The sequence below is a fragment of the Borostomias antarcticus genome (assembly GCF_949987555.1).
Source record: "Borostomias antarcticus genome assembly, chromosome: 10".
NCBI lineage: Eukaryota > Metazoa > Chordata > Actinopteri > Stomiiformes > Stomiidae > Borostomias > Borostomias antarcticus.
The window spans coordinates 28221349-28241179 of record NC_140243.1 but is presented as its reverse complement, the minus strand read 5'-3'; the positions used below and the strand labels follow the sequence as shown (position 1 = coordinate 28241179).

Sequence of the window (19831 nt, the reverse complement as noted above, 5' to 3'; positions counted from 1 at the left end):
ACAATACTGTATATACAATGAAATACTTACTTGAGAGCTTCTCTCACATAGACAATACAGTAAATAAAAAATACTAATAAGAAAAGTAGGAGCAATATAGAATACAAAATATAGAGGTCCGGGATATAAAATATAGTATACAATATGAGTGTAAAAAAGAGCTAAATATTGAACGTTTTTAAGAAGACGGTGGGTCAAGAGTTCAGTTTTGGGACATTCTGAGCCAATACAAAGTAACAGTGCAAGCCAACACAAACTAAAGCCACCACATAGAAAATAATCAGAGAGCCTATTTAGTTAAGCGATGTAATTTACAGACGATTACCCCATACCCTACGACAAATGGAACTGAAAGGAGTGGAAACCATCTTCTGTGGCAGTGAACACATGTGCCGGATAGGCAAATTAGTTCCACACAGATTTTTCTCTGGTTTTCAGGTCAAAACACATGTCTCATTTAACATAGTAGGCTATCCCACAGTTTGTTTGATGTCTTTGTAAACTTTAACTTTGCAGCTGCAGCTGTAAACTCTTATTTTTGTTTCAGGGAGAGAGACTTGAGAAACACTCCAACATGGAGGGGACTAGGGGCCTTCTGGCCCTCTTCATCCTAGCAGCAAGTTTTTTGGTCAACGGTGCGCAAAAAACAGGTAAACGTGAGTTTTTTTGTTTAATCTGCAGTACTCTAGTGCAAACTCAAATATTCAGTCACTGAATGTGAGAAACAGATTTGCCACTGAAGCAACATTTATTATGATCCTTTTGAAGATCAGAGGAATATCATGTCTCTTGGCTGATTTTCTCCCTTCATTTTCTGACTCCCTTTCTCTTCCAGTCTGTACAGAAGAGGCAGTGGCCGATATTGTCTTTCTGGTGGATGGATCGTGGAGCATAGGTACTGAGAACTTCGAGCAGATCCGCCAGTTTCTGTCCACCCTGGTCAACGGCTTTGAGGTCGGAGCTGACCACATTCGCATTGGCCTGGTCCAGTACAGCAACAGTCCGGAAACAGAGTTCCTTCTCAACTCCTTCCAGACCAAACAGGATGTCCTCCAGTACATCAGCAAGTTACCATACAGGGGAGGCGGAACCAAAACCGGTCTAGGCTTGGACTTCATGCTGAAGAATCACTTCACCGACCAAGCCGGGAGTAGGGCCAATGAGGGCGTGCCCCAGATTGCCGTGGTGATCACTGATGGTCAGTCACAAGACGATGTGGAGCCACACGCCCAGGATTTGAAGAGGCGGGGCATCACACTGTATGCCATCGGAATCAAAGATGCGGATGAAATTCAACTGAGGGAAATTGCCAGTGATCCGCTCGACCAGCATGTGTACAGTGTGTCGGACTTTGCCGCATTGCAGGGGATCTCCCAGAGTATCGTCCAGGTGCTGTGCACCACTGTGGAGGAGGCCAAACGCCAGGTCACCGTGGTGACCGACGGTAATGCTTCTAAATACTACACCATGCTCCATCAATCAGCTGAGGGGCTGATGAATTTACCATTTTTAATAGTGAAATATTTATAAAGTTCCCTTGTTGATCTACTTCAAATCCATTGTAATTAATATTATTATCATTACAATGACATTTAAGATGATAAATGTCTCCTCTCTCCTCTCCAGAATGTCGCACGGTGGCCGACATTGTCTTTCTTGTGGACGGCTCCAGCAGTATCGGGACTGAGAACTTTCAGGAGGTACGAGCGTTTCTCCACAAGTTCATTGGGAGGCTGGAGATCGGAGAGCAGAATGTGCGCGTGGGACTGATCCAGTACAGCGATGAGCCCCATCAGGAATTCCTACTTGCAGATCACATGGATAAACGATCCCTGATAGAGAAAGTGGACAATCTCCCCTACCGCACAGGTGGCACCTATACTGGCAAAGCCATGACCTTCCTCCAAACGCATTACTTCAATAAGGCTGCCGGAAGACTCACAGACCAGAGGGTACCGCAGATCGCCGTGGTGATCACTGATGGAGATTCATCTGATGATGTGGTGGCACCTGCCCAGCTTCTTAGAAATCAGGGGGTCATCGTGTTTGCCATCGGAGTGGGGCAGGCCAATAATGTTGAGCTTGAGGCTATCGCTAACAGACCTCATGAGCGATTCCTGGTCAACATTCATAACTACCAAGCTCTTCAGGGACTGTCCAGGCAGGACGGCTTACTGCAGACCGTGTGTGTGTCCATGACAGACCAGAGGCAGGGTAAGGAAAAGCATCTCTAATAACAAACGTGTTATAGCTGTACAGTAATGTTAGAGATGTTTGAGTGAGAGGACAATCTGTTTTAGAGTGACTATTTTAGAGTGAAGCTACAGTATGGCCAGGTATTTCACAGCTGCGCAACTCTCTCTGTCTTTCCATTACTCTAATCCCATATTATTTTTGACCATGATACTGTATTTAACTCCAAGCTAAGCCAAGACATTGAACTTTGAGAAACATAAGTTGTCTGCAAACAATTCTTAATGGTAATCAAAATGGTCAGACCAACCAAAACAAAACATGTTCTTTCATTGAAATTGCCATCCAACTAAGTCAGGTGAGTCCGGTGGGAACTGCATTAATCTATTTCTGTTCTAATATTTTCTTTTCTAGCCATGGCCGCAACGTTTGCAGACATTTTCTTCCTACTGGACAGTAGCATGGCACTGGCAGACTTCCAGCAAGTTAGGAACCTTCTTATCCGACTGGGGACCCAAATGACTTTGGGTGCAGAGGCAAATCGCTTCGGTCTGGCGCAGTTTGGCCAAACAGTAAAAGTAGAGTTCCTTCTGAATGCCAACCCAACGAAGGAGGAGACCATTTTTGCACTGCGGCGATTCCGGCTTCGCGCAAATGGGTCTCGTAATCTAGGCAGCGCTTTGGAGGTCGCCAGCAAACAGTTTTTTAATGCTGCAGCCGGGGGCCGTGCTGACCAAGGATCCCGTCAGTATCTGGTTGTGGTAACGGGTGGAGCTTCGAAGGATGAGGCGATTAGGACATCACGTCTGGTCAAAGCTGAAGGAGTGACGGTTGTGGCAGTTGGGCTTGGCACAGCAACCCTTCAGCAGCTGAAAACAGTGGCCACTGCTCCATATATGTACCAGAGTGCAAATATTGTACCTGCCTTGAAGAACGTCTTTGAGACTGAGGAGGAGGCAATCACTTTGAGTGGAGGTGAGGGAATCCCATATAGCAAATACTTCGATATTCAACAGCAAATTAAGAATTAAGTGAGGCTATATGATGTTTTAATGTTTAACCAAATAATTTCTAAGTATGATGACAATAACCACACCCACACGTGTTTTCCCACATGCAAAATGTTTTGTTGATGAGTTTGGTTGAAAGAATACATACAGCATAGAGATGTCATGATAACATACATTTTGTAGTCGATACTGTAGCCAGGGGGTGGGGTGGTAGAGAACTTGCCCCGAGTGGGGATCGAACCAACGACCCCACGCTCCCAAACCAACCAACTTGCTAACTGCAACACTAAGAGAGCTAACTCACTTGGCTGAGCTGTTAATAGAGATTAGAGGGTCGTTACAATACCAATACTGTACCTACCAGTGAAGTTTCATGATTCTTGATACCCAATTCGATACCACGTCAAGAAAAAATAAGTATTTTAACCTTCAAATATTCCTTTATCGTGACATACCTAATACATTGCAAATGAAATGCAATAGACAGCTCATCGAAGATCACATATTAAATATATCCTTGTTTGTTACAGATTGCAGATCAGCTAAAGTGGCAGACATTGTATTCATCGTTGATGAGTCAGGTAGCATCGGACAGGCTAACTTCAAGCTGATTCGTACCTTCCTGCGTGATATTGTGGATGGCTTTGATGTGGGTTTCAACGAAGTGAGAGTGGGCATGGTCCTCTACAGCGACAGGGCCACTGCCCAGATCTACCTCAACTCCTTCAATCATAAGAATGAAATTCTTCAGTTCATCAAGATCCTCCCGTACCGCGGGGGTGGCACAAACACCGGTGCTGCTCTGCAGTTTGCTAAAGAGAACATATTCATTAAGGAGAGGGGAAGTAGAAGTGGCCAGAACATCGAGCAGGTAGCAGTGGTCATAACCGATGGCGCGTCTCAAGACAACGTGAGCCCTGCAGCTGCTGAACTTCGTAGATCTGGCGTCAAAATCTACGCCGTTGGCATCAAAAATGCTAATGAGACTGAGCTAAGACAGATCGCTTCTTACCCCTACCAAAAGCATGTTTTTATTGCGGATGGTTTTACCAAGCTGAAGAGCCTGAAGCAGAACCTGCAGAAGAGTATGTGCTACAATATCATCCGCTCAGCCGCTAGTGACTTTGCCATGGCAGAGACCATCAAACAAGGTTGGAGCCAATCAGAATCTTCTTTATGAGATGATAGTAAAGACAATGGGCCTCATTCACCAATATCTTCTTAAGTTCTGTTCTTAAATTTCTTCATTCACGACGTGTTCATAAACCGCTGGAAGAGTTCGCACCTGCCTGCGAATCTCATGGTTTCTCAAGTTCAAAGCTCGTGGCCGCTCACCTGAATTAGCATAGGTCAACTCCCCGCCAGCCCCATATAAGGATATGCAACTACAGGGTCGTGCGCAATGTCACTTCTCTGAATGAATACCAGTCATTCGTGCACACGACTCGCCAGCTTTTCGATAGCATAATGGTTTAGGTGGGGTTGTGTCAGGTGCGTTAGCTAGTCAGAGGACTGCATTTCGAATACAGCGTAGGCAATCAAAATCTGATTTTAATTCAGCCAAGTAGGCCTCCTACTACGAGGAATGTTTACAATGGAAATTATGGTTATGATTAGGACACGTTATTGGGAATTATGCAAATATAATTGCATTTCAATCATATATCATCCAACTGTAGAATTGAAGTAACTGTAATCACCAATTTTGCATAGTCTAGCCTACATTTCCGCACTCAAATGGCCTACTTGCGACTGCTATTCAGTGTTCGTATATTCTGTTCTTAGCTGATAACAAATCCCAGATGAGAAACCATTGGTGAATGCCAGAATTTTCTTAGAAACGGCGTAAATACAGTTTAAGAAGAAATGCTTCTTAAGAACTTCTTTACTTCGTTGGTGAATGAGGCCCAATGTTAGCATGTGAAGTCAAGGTTAGAGTCCATGCATTGAACTTGAAAATCTATAATAACTGCAACTTAGAATTGACTAAGCTTAGCATTTGGTGTGGCCTTACATCATGAGTTTTATATTAGATCAGAGAAAATATATTCTGAAAAGATTTTCTTTTTCTAGGTTGTACGGAGACAGAGGAGGCAGACATTTTCTTCCTGATTGACCACTCAGGGAGCATCTTGTATAATGACTTCATGGATATGAAGAAATTCATTATTGAGTTCCTCCAGTCATTCCACATAGGCCCACAACAGGTTCGTGTGGGTGTGGCCAAGTACGCAGACATCCCTGAGTTGGAATTTGACTTGACGACCTACACAGATAGCAAATCTTTAGGGAAGGCTGTTGAAGGCATCGTCCAAGTTGGAGGTGGTACCAAGACTGGATTGGCGCTTGACTCTATGGGCCCGTACTTTGAAAAGGCAGAAGTCAGCCGAAATGTCAAAGTACCACAATACCTCATCGTCATCACGGACGGGAAGTCTACCGACAGAGTAATGGAACCTGCACTGAAACTTAGGAACAAGGGGATTACAATTTACTCCATCGGGGTAAAGAATGCCAACCAGACTGAGCTGATAGAGATTTCTGGCAGTCCAGAGAAGAAATTCTTTGTTGACAACTTTGATGCTCTGTTGCTTATCAAGGATGACGTCATCACAGATATTTGCTCCCCTGATGGTAAGTAAGACTGTTTGCAAAGCACCAGTTTTAAAATATGTCAGTTTACCTGTCAGTTAGAATAGATTTTAAGATTATTTTATTAGTCTATAAGTCATTACATAGTCAAGCACCTAAATACATATCAGATATGCATTTAAAATATACACCTAGTAGGTCCCTCAGGTCCTCGGGCACTGAGCTTTTAATGGTTCCTAGAGCCAGGACTAAGAGGCATGGGGAGGTCCTAGAGCCAGGACTAAGAGGCCTGGGGAGGTCCTAGAGCCAGGACTAAGAGGCCTGGGGAGGTCCTAGAGCCAGGACTAAGAGGCCTGGGGAGGTCCTAGAGCCAGGACTAAGAGGCCTGGGGAGGTCCTAGAGCCAGGACTAAGAGGCATGGGGAGGTCCTAGAGCCAGGACTAAGAGGCCTGGGGAGGTCCTAGAGCCAGGACTAAGAGGCCTGGGGAGGTCCTAGAGCCAGGACTAAGAGGCATGGGGAGGTCCTAGAGCCAGGACTAAGAGGCCTGGGGAGGTCCTAGAGCCAGGACTAAGAGGCATGGGGAGGTCCTAGAGCCAGGACTAAGAGGCATGGGGAGGCAGCTTTTAGTTCTTATGCTCCCAGCCTTTGGAACACCCTGCCAGAGGACCTGAGAATGTCTGAGACCATGTTAATTTTCAAGCGAGATCTTAAAACATGCCTTTTTAACATTGCTTTTACCATGTAGTTTTACTCGTTTTAATATCTTAGTGTTCTTAATTTGCATTCTGTTTTTATTCTATTTTCCACTATCTTTTAATTTTTAATGCTTCATTTGTATGAATGGTGCTATATAAATAAAATTACGTTGACAATGACATAGTGGTTGACCATGATTGCAAGAGGAGCCATACTTATAACAACAAACCACATTTCTGTTCTTTGTCCTCAGTATGCAAGGACGCAAAAGGGGACCTTCTCTTCCTGATTGATAGCTCAGGCAGCATCAACCCGGATGACTTCCAGAAGATGAAGGAATTCATGAAATCTCTGGTTAGGAAGTCTGTCATTGGGCAGGACAAAGTGCACGTCGGCGTAATGCAATTCAGCATCAACCCAGCGATGGAGTTCCCTCTCAAAAAATTTTATGATGTACCTAGTATGGAGGAGGCCATAGATGCCATGCAGCAGATTGGAGGAGGCACTCACACAGGCAGGGCGATAGCCGAAATCTCTGAGTACTTTGACCCACCAAGAGGGGGCCGCACAAACATGAAAAGGTTTCTGATCGTCGTGACAGATGGCGAAGCTCAGGACGAAGTGAAGCAGCCTGCTGAAGCTCTCAGGAATAAGGGGGTGCTGATCTACGCCATTGGAGTGGTCAATGCCAACACTACACAGCTGTTGGAGATCAGTGGGTCACAGAAAAGAGTGTACTCTGAAAGAGACTTTGATTCGCTCCAGTCTTTGGAGAACGAACTGGCATTGGCCATCTGTGATCCGGAGGAAGGTGAGTGCTCTGTGCTTGACCACACCACAGCTAACTGGCTGAATGCTGGCCTACATTATTGATACCACTTACTGTATTAGCATAAAAAAAACATAAGGGTTGACATTTTTCCCTCTCTTCTTCTCTCCTCATCTCTCTCCTCTCATATCAGAGTGTATAAAGACAGACATTGCAGATATCATCTTCTTGGTGGATGGCTCCACCAGCATCACCCTGGATGAGTTCCGAAGTATGAAGACCTTCATGGTGTCCGTAGTGAACAAAACTACTATTGCGGAGAAGCAGACACGATTTGGGGTCATCCTCTTTTCCACTAAAGTAGAGCCCCAGTTCAAACTCAACAAATACTTCACAAAGAGAGAGATCCGCTCAGCAATTTTGGACCTCAAGCTACCTTACGGGGACACGTACACAGGCAAAGCTCTGAATCAGTCCATAGAGTACTTTGATGCTGCGCATGGTGGCCGGCGGGCCTCCAAGGTGCCCCAGATATTGATGGTGATCACAGATGGTGGCGCTACTGACCCTTCAAGTCTGCCTGAAATGTCTGTGAAGCTGAAGAATAATGGTATCAGAGTCTTTGGCATCGGAGTGAACAGAGCTAACCTGAGCGAACTTGAGATCATGACTGGCGGCGACAAATCCAAGGTTTTCTTTGTAAATACCTTCAAGGATCTTGAGACACTGCAGACAAATATGTCTACGGTAATCTGCAAGACCGTCAAACGAGGTAGAAAGACATTCATATATCTTGGTGTCAGCAATTACAGTAGATATTGTGGATGATTTTCCGACCACTTCTGAACAGCATGTCTTATGGAAATTGCATTTTTTCGGTTTGACAATTTCTTCACAGCATGTCTTTTCCATACATTGTTTGAATAATGTGTTTATGATCTGTTTCTCTGTTCTCCTAGAATGTGACAAGCAGATAGCAGACCTGGTTATGTTGATTGATGACTCACGAAGCATCCACGAAGCGAACTTCACCATCATGAGGAAATTCATGGCGGATCTTGCCTCCGACTTTAACATCAACCAGAACTATGTGCATGTAGGGGCTGCTCAGTTCAGCAATGACCTTAAAAATGTTTTCTATCTCAACAAGATTTACAGCGAAGCAGAAGTGAGAAAACAAATTATAGGTATTGAGCACCGTTTTGGAGATGAAACGAACATCGGAGCTGCCCTCAAATCCATCCAGATATACTTCCAAGAACAATATGGAAGTCGAATCAAATCAGGCGTCTCCCAGAACCTGGTGCTGATCACGGATGGAGAGTCTACTGATCGTGTGGGAGCAGAGGCAGATTTCCTCAGGTCTATGAATATCTCCGTGTTTGTTATTGGAATTGGGGACATTAACCATGTGGAGCTTCTGCGCATTGCTGGCTCCAAAGATAGGTTTTTTACTGTAGACAAATTTATCTCCCTGGAAACGATCAAGTACAAGGTGTTGAAGGAAATCTGCAAAGATCCGCAAAACCCACCCGGTGAGTTAAAAGTCTTAACAAGTGCACAATAAACATGTTGCCCCCTATCAATGCTATATGGCCCATTTGTGTCAGTGAAGCAGTGGAAGCATGTGTGAACATTTAGGAGTCATTTGCAGCTTTATTCTGATATTATATCCATGTAAACAGGTGCGCACAAGAAGAAAAAAAAACAATGCTCTGCAAACGTGACTCACTGATGTTCTAACATTTTTTAAAACAATGGCAGACAAAGATATTTCTGATGTTGGAGAAAATAAGTTACAACACCACCACTATATTTACTGCTTGCGGTGCATCATCACTGCTGTTTATGAGCAGCTGGGTTTGACAAAGCTGGAATTAGCTATGAATCAGCTAATCATCCCATTCACATCCCTTAACAGCCAAGCACAACTGCATCTATGGAAATTAATATAGCTTCTTAAAATGTAACCAATTATTTAGCTACACACAGTAGCTACTGTAGTAGTGATCAGGTTGTCTCTTGCCCCTGACAGCTTGGCTGGATATACCTACACATTACACCTACAGGAGCTTGTATGACATCCCATTCATGGGCATTAATATGGAGTTGGTCCCCCCTCCGCAGCTGTAACAGCTTCCACTCTTCTGCTTTCGTGTGGTCTCGGTTATAGGTTGCAGCATAGACATCGGCATAGGCTTCGATAATACAGGAAGCACAGGGTCTCACCTGCTATTGGACGGACAGCCCAAGCTGCAAGCCTCCCTGTCGGACATAGTCCGCTCCATGTCCACCCTCGAGGGCCTGTGCTGCGTCACACCTGGCCCGGTGAAGGCAAACATTGGTTTCCGGGTGGTAAGCCAAGGCCCAGTGGATGACTGGAACTTCGAGGAGTACAGCGAAGACATTGTGAAGAAAGTCAAGGCCCTGCAGATAACCGGGCCCACGTTCTTCAACGCTGCTCTGCTGAACTCTTTCAAAGAGAAGTTCCAGAAGTCGAAAGCCGGTGTGAAGGTGGGACTAAGTACTTTGTCTATATTTTTCATTCAACATTTTACAGTTCAGTACTAATTCAGTAAGAAAATGAGTCCCCCAAATGCCACCTACATTCCACCCAGATACTCAGCCACCTCCACCCAGCTCTAACCTACTGTACCCCATCCCACCCAGTCCTACCCAATCCAGACTCTGTTGCTCATTAATCAATAATGTCCCATCAGGTACTTGTGATCTTCTCTGATGGACTGGATGAAGACGTACAGATAATGGAGCAAGCGTCAAAATTGCTAATTGGTAAAAACGAATCACATTATCTATATCTACTCATGTACTACATCAGAGTTCATAATTATTATCAAAATGACTCTCTTCATGTAAATATGACAGTATACACATGGACATTGTTTCAAAGATGCAACTGTGTTCACTATGCCTTACCTAGGATCTGGTGTTCATGCCCTGCTGACCGTGGCCTTGGAGGGGGTACAGAATGCCCACTCCCTCCAAAGGGTGGAGTTTGGGCGAGGATTCGGCTACAAACAGCCTCTCAGCATTGGCATGCAGAGTGTGATCAATACTATGCACAGACAAGTAGTAAGTCACTCATGTATGGGCCCCAGAGAACTACATTCACCTGCCTATTTCATTTTTCACCATTCTTAAGTTTAGTTCTTTTTGTGACCCAGAAATATCACAATCAGACCAATCCGCTTTTTTGTTGTGAAGTTTTCTAGATTTCTCTAAGAGATAGCCTGAGGGATGTCCCTTGGCACCAGGGGTAGAGTTATTTCTATTTAATCTGACTGACAGCTTTGAGTGACACAGAAAAATATGCTTTGTTTAGAAATGAGGATATAGGAATGTTAAGAGAGATTTCAGGGTGTCAAGAAAAGCAGGTCAGAATGTGTGGAATGTGATTCTTGTCTCAGCCTGTCTGGCAGGAGAAAGGAAAACTAGATTTCCAGCCTATTAGGAAATGGGAGATTAATGAAATCATCACAGGCCAGCTATGCATGTTGCAAAGTGGAGTAAAATATTGATTTGCTGATTGACATTAGCAATATGTGGCACAACAAAAGGTTCTCTGATAATGTTAACAATTGATAGCTAGTCCCATTCTTCAAGTATTCCCCAATGTTCTCCCTCTCTCTCTCTCTCCGTCTCCCTCTCTCCCTCTCTCTCTCTCCCTCTCTCCCTGTCTCTCTCTCTCTCCCTCTCTCCCTCTCTCCCTGTCTCTCTCTCTCCCTCTCTCTCTCTCTCTCTCTCTCTCCGTCTCCCTCTCTCTCTCTCCCTCTCTCCCTCTCTCCCTCTCTCCCTCTCTCCCTCTCTCCCTCTCTCCCTGTCTCTCTCTCTCTCTCTCCCTGTCTCTCTCTCTCCCTCTCTCTCTCTCTCTCTCCCTCTCTCTCTCTCCCTCTCTCTCTCTCTCTCCCTCTCTCCCTGTTTAGGACACGGTGGCAGAGAGAGAGTGCTGTAATGTGATGTGTAAGTGCTCCGGGCATGAGGGGATGCGTGGCCAATCAGGGAAACCGGGGCCAAAGGTGAGAAAAAAAAGACAGTAGACACTTTATTATTACACACTTCATATTGGCCCATGAGTTATGATTAACAAGGTTTTAGTTTAAGGAATCTGTCAAACATTCAACAAAAAAGTGTAATCATGCAGATTTTAAAATTAATCCAAATGTGTAAAACCGAGGTCCTTAATCTGTCATTGAGAATCCCGCAATTTATAGGAATTATTTACAAACCCAGACTTCAGGCTGAATTCCAAGCTTGACATATTTATACCACAAAACAGCCCACACAAAGAGCCATGACCACTGTGACACATCAATGACTCATGTCTAGGTGCATGAGTAAACGTCCTTCTCTTCTCTAGGCCACTTATTCTGTTCTTCATGCTTCTCCAAACAGGGAGTGAAGGGGCTGGTGGGACACCCTGGCTTCCCCGGAGAGGAGGGAGGAATTGTAAGTGTTGGTCTTTTTATGATGTTGTAAAAAAAAAACTGAGACAAATTCTGAATGTTTGGACCTGACGGCCATCAATGAATTAACAAATTCCAGTGGAGAAGAGAGTAGTTTACAGGTATATGCAGTAAGTCTAGCCTAGTATGTCAGTTAGTCTAGCCTAGTGTAGCCTGTCAGTTAGTCTAGCCTACTGTAGTATGTCAGTCTAGCTTAGTATGTCAGTTAGTCTAGCCTAGTATGTCAGTTAGTCTAGCCTAGTATGTCAGTTAGTCTAGCCTACTGTAGTATGTCAGTTAGTCTAGCCTAGTATGTCAGTTAGTCTAGCCTAGTTTGTCAGTTAGTCTAGCCTACTGTAGTTTGTCAGTTAGTCTAGCCTAGTATGTCAGTTAGTCTAGCCTAGTATGTCAGTTAGTCTAGCCTAGTATGTCAATAAGTCTAGCCTAGTGTAGGATGTCAGTTAGTCTAGCCTAGTATGTCAGTTAGTCTAGCCTAGTGTAGTATGTCAGTTAGTCTAGCCTAGTATGTCAGTTAGTCTAGCCTAGTGTAGTCTGTCAAGTTAGTCTAGCCTAGTACAGTATGTCACACTATTTCTCTGCTTGGTTGCTTATTCATAACACCACCACCATACAGTGACCTGCAACCTCTGACCTTCAACTCTCTCTTGGTGTCTTCGTCTGCAGGGTGAGAGAGGACCGCCCGGTACCACTGGACCTCACGGTCTACAGGGCTGTCCTGGGATACGAGGCCAAAAGGTAAGTCGCTCTACTTTCTGGCTGTACATTTTATGACAGGCCAGAGGCAAACAGTCGCAAAATAGTATTTAATCTCATAAGTGACCCTCCTTTTCTACTCCTATTGGACAGGGTTTTAGAGGCTACAGGGGTAACAGGGTGAGTGACTGTCAATATATTCATATTATATTCACATAGCTTTGTGTATAATATCTAATGCTGGTTACCAATATGTTGTACTGTATAGTGTTGTATGGCAAAGCTATGCCATCTTATATCAAAGCATATTAATATTGATGTACAGTGTTTGTTGTCACTAAGCGTGTTTTGAAGCAATGCACACCTGAATTTGACAGGGTGATGATGGAGAACATGGGCTGGATGGCGTCAACGGTGAACAGGTGAAGTCCTTTCTGACATTTACCTGTTGAGATGAGTTATGTACTGTAACAAGTTCTGTAAGGAGCAGGATATTAGCCTTTAGTCATTCACAAATTGGTTGATTGATTCATTGATTGATTGGTAAATTTAGTTGATTGATTGATTTGATATTTTTATTGGTTAGTAATAGATTTGCATTGTTTGGTTCATAATAGGCTTATTGATATTCTCTCTTGCATGTTTACAGGGTGTGACTGGATTGGCCGGAGGCCCCGGAGAGAGAGGAGACTATGGCAACCCGGTAGTGACATCACATCCTAGTTTCATTTCCGCCACACTTCAACTCTTTCACTCAGACATGTAGGTCTCCAGTTTGGTCACGCAGAACCACTGCCACTATCATCAGAAGGCGGAGCTAACAGGCATTATGGGATTGTTGTGCCACATAAAGGTGTGTTTGCCAGGGTCGCGCAAAGTTGGCCTCAGAGTAGGTGGAGCTGTTCATGGAAGAGTTGGGCGCTCCCTATTCTTACCGTCACGGAGGAGGAGCAGGTTTTCATAGGGGCTGCAGGAAAATAAATGGATAGGCTGCATTCATGAAATAAAACATTCCTGGGAACGTTTGCATCGGGTACTGTGACCATGCTCTGTCGTTATGTTGATGATGATGCACTGAGCTGGGGTCATTTGCGTCCAAACCACCTGAACATTCATGGAGTGAAAGTACGTAAGTAAGTAGCCCATAGGGAAGGAGCCTATCTCCTGATTCCATGAGGCAGCTTGATGTACAAGTGCACCCCCTGGACATGACGCTGGTATGTAGGGACTCACCCCCAATCCAACCCTGGACATGAAGCTAGTATGTAGGGACTCACCCCCAATCCAACCCTGGACATGAAGCTAGTATGTAGGGACTCACCCCCAATCCAACCCTGGACATGAAGCTAGTATGTAGGGACTCACCCCCAATCCAACCCTGAACATGAAGCTAGTATGTAGGGACTCACCCCCAATCCAACCCTGGACATGAAGCTAGTATGTAGGGACTCACCCCCAATCCAACCCTGAACATGAAGCTAGTATGTAGGGACTCACCCCCAATCCAACCCTGGACATGAAGCTAGTATGTAGGGACTCACCCCCAATCCAACCCTGGACATGAAGCTAGTATGTAGGGACTCACCCCCAATCCAACCCTGAACATGAAGCTAGTATGTAGGGACTCACCCCCAATCCAACCCTTGATGCTGAATGCCAAGCAGGGAGGCATTGGGAACCATCTTTTATAGTTTTTGTTATGACTCGGCCAGGGATCGAACCCCCAACCTCCCAATCTCAGGGCAGACACTCTAACCACAAGGCCACTGAGCTGGTGGAGTGAAAACCACTTGCAATTCACATACAGTATCTGGCACCATTACAAATGGGGCGAGGGCAACTTGGATGTACTTATAGGAAACGAGTTGTGAAGTCGTTCTTCCGACTTCGATGTGTTCATGAGGTTTTAAGTCCTAATATGGGAACAACATGGGGGCTACAAAGAAGATAATGAATGTTATTGCCCAGGGCGTTTAAACAGCCCGCTGGTACAGGAGCTGTTTCTAGTTTTTGCGTGACAAAAGAGCAAAGGTTTCCAAAGATATTGCTTTACCTGACTTGTTGAATAACTTTAACTAACCTAACTTTAACTAATCACCCTACGTGGACAGCAACGGTTACAACCTAATACCATATGGCTTACCTTACAAATTTATTACAAATTCTAACCTTACAGTTTATTACCACCACATCTAAACTATTTAACATACTTTCGTCAGCTACTTTCTGCCTATGATGTCAGAAGTCGGCAAGTTGTGTACCAACATTTTTGCCGACTTGTTCCAAATTGAGGTGGCATTCGTGAATTTTCCCAGTCGGTAACTAATTTTTTGGATTATTCCGACACCACATGAATGCAGCAACAGTCCATTAAAGATGCGTCTTACTGCCCCACACACTGCCCCCTCTTCCTGCCCCACACACTGCCCCCTCTTCCTGCCCCACACACTGCCCCCTCTTCCTGCCCCACACACTGCCCCCTCTTCCTGCCCCACACACTGCCCCCTCTTCCCCGAGACAACATTCATCAAATCAGTTGCTGTCAACAGTCAGGAGTGTGATAGAGAGATTTGTTCCCCCTGAAAAGATGTGTCCGATGTTAGGAGAGACCGGGGGAGCACTACGCTAGTCCAGGACCGGGGGAGCACTACGCTAGTCCAGGACCGGGGGAGCACTACGCAGGCCTCATTTGCCAGCCTTGTCCAGTTGGATGAATGTTGGTTTGTAGCCTACCAGTTGACATTGTTTGAATTTTGAATTAGCCTACAAGCTGATACATCAGTAGCCAATGACACAAAAAGAGCATTCAGATAGAAGTCTACTTTATTCACATAGGCTAGAGAATATACCACCACATCGGTCTGTAGTCCTGCAAATGAATATCACAATGTACTGACCGCCATGCGCCTCCCAAGCAACTTGACCATTTCATATAAATATTTGCTCTGTAATTTGCGCTCGTGTACTTTGAACACAAGGATATGGATGTCCTCCCGTGTAGAAGTGTTCTCTTCTTCTCCTCTCCAACTCTCTGCTCATTCATCCTTCTCACACCCACACCGTGTTTATACTGTAGCTTCACCTGATTGGCTTGAGAAAGGCCCTCCCCCTCGTCTGAGCAGCCTATACCAGCCCTTCACTGGACACCACCAGGAATGTCATTCACTAAATTTGCACTATGCATATTGCTTTTGACTATTGCCAATAGCCTTGGACGATTTGTGTGACTACATTAGAGCCTACAGTCTACTCTTTTGTGTCTGTTGTCTGTTTCAATAGTCTATTCACTTCTGTCTATTTAAATACCCTGGGATTTGAACATTTCTAATAAATATAATATACCTATTCTGCTCATATACAGTACAGTAGTATGCTCTTATATTGAGATACCCTATGTCCCATCATTCCTTCCTGTCTAGTCATCTCAGTCTTGTTCTGCTGTTGGATTGGTCATGTTGTGAGCATGATGAACCAAACCTTCTCGCTAGTTTGTGATTGGTTGGTCTGTCTTACAGGGAAGCTCTGGGCTGAGAGGAGAACCAGGAATGAACGGCAAACCTGGGCTGAGAGGAGACCCTGTGAGTAGAACCCGCTCCCTGTGAGTAGAACCCGCTCATTTAACCTGGGTTGAGAGGAGACCCTGTGAGTAGAACCCGCTCCCTGTGAGTAGAACCCGCTCATTTAACCTGGGCTGAGAGGAGACCCTGTGAGTAGAACCCGCTCCCTGTGAGTAGAACCCGCTCATTTAACCTGGGCTGAGAGGAGACCCTGTGAGTAGAACCAGCTCATTTAACCTGGGCTGAGAGGAGACCCTGTTAGTAGAACCAGCTCCCTGTGAGTAGAACCAGCTCATTTAAAATATGGAGCAGGAGCATTTCCTCTCAGCTGTGATCTCACTGTTTGGCACAAAGCACTAAAAACGACACTCCCTCCACACACGGCGCTCTCCTATGGTAAGATAAGTGATTACGGAACGTCTGTGGTATTTATGAACTCATTCCACGTATTTCTGATGAACCTTATCTTACCCTTATGAATCTAAAGTCTTAGAGAGGAGAACAGACAGAGGAGGAGCTGGAGGAACCCTATCTTCCGCTGAGGGGAGCCATATGAGTATCCAATCAAATCAAACTTTATTTGTATAGCGCATTTCATACACAGAGGCAACACAATGCACTTTACAGAGAGCAATGGGGGGAAGTCCTACCCCTACATATTCCAGAGGGAAGCAAAAAAACACTAGTTATAATATTCTCTGAGCTGCATATCAAGCGGGGAGTGCTCCACATCATCTCTAAACATCAGCCAAGTATTTACATAGATCCCAGAAATACGCAGCAGAACGTGTCCTCCTCTCTTGGTACAGTAGAGACTCCAGGAAATAGGATACTGTGAATGAATGCCACAAATGCGATATTGAAAAAAGGCTGAGCGAGTCTCCCAGGCCGAATGGGTGTGTGGTGATCTCTGTGTAATGAATGGGTGTGTGGTGATCTCTGTGTAATGAATGGGTGTGTGGTGATCTCTGTGTAATGAATGGGTGTGTGGGGATCTCTGTGTAATGAATGGGTGTGTGGGGATCTCTGTGTAATGAATGGGTGTGTGGGGATCTCTGTGTAATGAATGGGTGTGTGGTGATCTCTGTGTAATGCACTGGCTTTTGTGCGTGTTTCTATTCTGCGGTGGTCTTTGTCTCACGCTATCTTCTAGGGAGAGACTGGACAAGACAACCAGGAGCGCGGACCGCCAGGCGAAAGGGGGCATGCAGGGTTACCAGTACGTATGTCATGATTGGCTGCTTTCCACTGTCCAGTGATCATCCAGCATGCTCAGCGTGTTCTCTGTACTCGCAGGGAGACGCAGGGGAGGACGGCGAGCCAGGAGAGAGCGGAGTCCATGGAAACGGAGTGAGTGATTTGTCTGTTCCTTATCTTGATACTACTGGCTCTGGTCCCAGCTGACAGATAACCTTGCTGCACTTTCTCTAATTCCTACTCTAGGGCCCACAGGGTAGAAGAGGTCCCCCTGGTCCCAAGGTACAGTGGCACTAATATTCAATGGCATCAATATTGTGTGTGTGTGTGTCTGTGTCTGTGTGTGACATCATTTGTTGTAAACAACAGGAAATGAGTTCCATTTCTCCATAAACATTTTCTGTGTGCACTGTATGTATGTGTGTGTGTGTGTGTGCGTGTGTGTGTGTGTGCGTGTGTGTGTGCGTGTGTGTGTGTGTGTCTGTGTGGATGTGGATGTGTGGATGTCTGTGTGTGTGTGTGTGTGTGTCTGTGTGTGTGTGTGTGTGTGTGTGTGTGTCTGTGTGTGTGTATGTGTGTGTGTGTGTGTGTGTCTGTGTGTGTGTGTCTGTGTGTGTGTGTCTGTGTGTGTGTGTGTGTCTGTGTGTGTGTGTGTGTGTGTGTGTGTGTGTGTGTGTGTGTGTGTGTGGGTGTGTGTGTGTGCGTGTGTGTGTGTTCTAGGGACCAAACGGAGAGGCAGGGGAAGCTGGAGCTCCTGGTATCCAGGGCCCCTCTGGCCCAGTGGTAAGTACCAAGGCCAGGTTTGAACTTGAATCACCATGTGAGTGCGTCTCTGTGTGTTCCCATGCATACAGTCTCAAAACGGTTGGCCAAACTGATGGAATGTGTCATTAAAAAAAAAAAATCCTTCCATGTGTGCTTAGGGTATAATAGGAGTGACAGGTGAGCCTGGACCCAGAGGGCCGTTCGGATTACCTGGTCCTCAGGTAAGTTAATGATCCATTCACCCGCACTCCATTCCCACTCCCTATGAGGTGGCCATTTTAATGTGATTACAATACTGTTGGACTGTACCAATCCAGGTGTCATGTTAGTGCTGGTGTGTGTTAGTGTGGTGTTGTGATACCAGTGGTCACTAGTATCCCTGGTTCTGTGACAGGGTCCCCCAGGGGCCGCGGGGGGCAAGGGGTCTGCAGGACGCCAGGGGTCCAATGGAAGGAAGGTGGGTGAGACGACCTCAGCACTGCTCCCACGTCATCTCTGTGTCTGTGTACAACGCAACACATTCAATACTGCTCTGCACAGAACAACTCTTTACTTAGAGTTTGAGTAATTATTGTTCCCCACTGACTTTAGAGCGACCCCTGAACATTCGTTAGTTTGTTCGTTAGTCCGTCACACATGCGCAGCACCAGGGACCACCACTAGGGGTGCTGCCACAGCTCATTTTTCCTTATCCCAAGTATGTCGCTTTGTACATAAAAAAACGGTTTGTTTGGTATCTCAGTAAAAGAGTTCTAGTGGTCTATTCTACTCAGGAGCCGCCTGCTTTCTAAACACATAGAGTTCAGAGCTTCAGGTGTTCAGTAGCTTTTTTGGTGCTTGTTCTAAATGTTAGGATTCTCATAGGTTAGTATGTGACAAAGTTAGTCCAACCGTGACAAAGTTAGTCCAACCGTGATAAAGTTAGTCCAACCGTGACAAAGTTAGTCCAACCGCGACAAAGTTAGTCCAACCGCGACAAAGTTAGTCACACCGTGACAAAGTGAGTCATGCCCTTAGGAGGGGAGTGTATGGAAATCGGGGGGATGGATTGATGAGCGCTCTACTCCCATGGCAGGTTGGGGCTTGTGTCTGAGCCAGAGTGAGTAGCAGGTCTGAGCCAGAGTGAGTAGCAGGGCTGAGCCAGAGCAGCAGGTCTGAGCCAGAGTGAGTAGCAGGGCTGAGCCAGAGTGAGTAGCAGGTCTGAGCCAGAGTGAGTAGCAGGGCTGAGCCAGAGTGAGTAGCAGGGCTGAGCCAGAGTGAGTAGCAGGTCTGAGCCAGAGTGAGTAGCAGGGCTGAGCCAGAGTGAGTAGCAGGTCTGAGCCAGAGTGAGTAGCAGGGCTGAGCCAGAGTGAGTAGCAGGGCTGAGCCAGAGTGAGTAGCAGGTTAGCAGGTCTGAGCCAGAGTGAGTAGCAGGGCTGAGCCAGAGTGAGTAGCAGGGCTGAGCCAGAGCGAGTAGCAGGTCTGAGCCAGAGTGAGTAGCAGGGCTGAGCCAGAGTGAGTAGCAGGGCTGAGCCAGAGTGAGTAGCAGGTCTGAGCCAGAGTGAGTAGCAGGGCTGAGCCAGAGTGAGTAGCAGGGCTGAGCCAGAGTGAGTAGCAGGGCTGAGCCAGAGTGAGTAGCAGGGCTGAGCCAGAGTGAGTAGCAGGTTAGCAGGTCTGAGCCAGAGTGAGTAGCAGGGCTGAGCCAGAGTGAGTAGCAGGGCTGAGCCAGAGCGAGTAGCAGGGCTGAGCCAGAGTGAGTAGCAGGGCTGAGCCAGAGTGAGTAGCAGGGCTGAGCCAGAGTGAGTAGCAGGTCTGAGCCAGAGTAGCAGGTCTGAGCCAGAGTGAGTAGCAGGGCTGAGCCAGAGTGAGTAGCAGGTTAGCAGGTCTGAGCCAGA

At 45.9% G+C, this 19831-nt stretch overlaps 1 protein-coding gene across 1 annotated transcript in view; it reads left to right on the top strand.

Annotated features, from left to right (window-relative positions):
• Window positions 1-574: 574 nt before the first annotated feature.
• Window positions 575-19831, top strand: part of LOC311314368 (collagen alpha-6(VI) chain-like) — a gene marked incomplete at both ends in the record, with an annotated part of 32255 nt that continues 12998 nt past the window's right edge. Inside the window, 19 exons of the mRNA XM_084444704.1 lie at window positions 575-650; window positions 836-1444; window positions 1627-2214; window positions 3734-4354; window positions 5277-5837; window positions 6746-7303; window positions 7455-8033; window positions 8221-8796; window positions 9435-9775; window positions 9982-10054; window positions 10203-10354; window positions 11206-11298; window positions 11675-11728; window positions 12409-12480; window positions 12592-12618; window positions 12816-12860; window positions 13088-13141; window positions 17292-17345; window positions 18352-18414. Coding sequence (XP_084300830.1) covers window positions 575-650; window positions 836-1444; window positions 1627-2214; window positions 3734-4354; window positions 5277-5837; window positions 6746-7303; window positions 7455-8033; window positions 8221-8796; window positions 9435-9775; window positions 9982-10054; window positions 10203-10354; window positions 11206-11298; window positions 11675-11728; window positions 12409-12480; window positions 12592-12618; window positions 12816-12860; window positions 13088-13141; window positions 17292-17345; window positions 18352-18414 — 5196 coding nt within the window. The remainder of the gene's footprint in view (window positions 651-835; window positions 1445-1626; window positions 2215-3733; window positions 4355-5276; window positions 5838-6745; window positions 7304-7454; window positions 8034-8220; window positions 8797-9434; window positions 9776-9981; window positions 10055-10202; window positions 10355-11205; window positions 11299-11674; window positions 11729-12408; window positions 12481-12591; window positions 12619-12815; window positions 12861-13087; window positions 13142-17291; window positions 17346-18351; window positions 18415-19831) is intronic.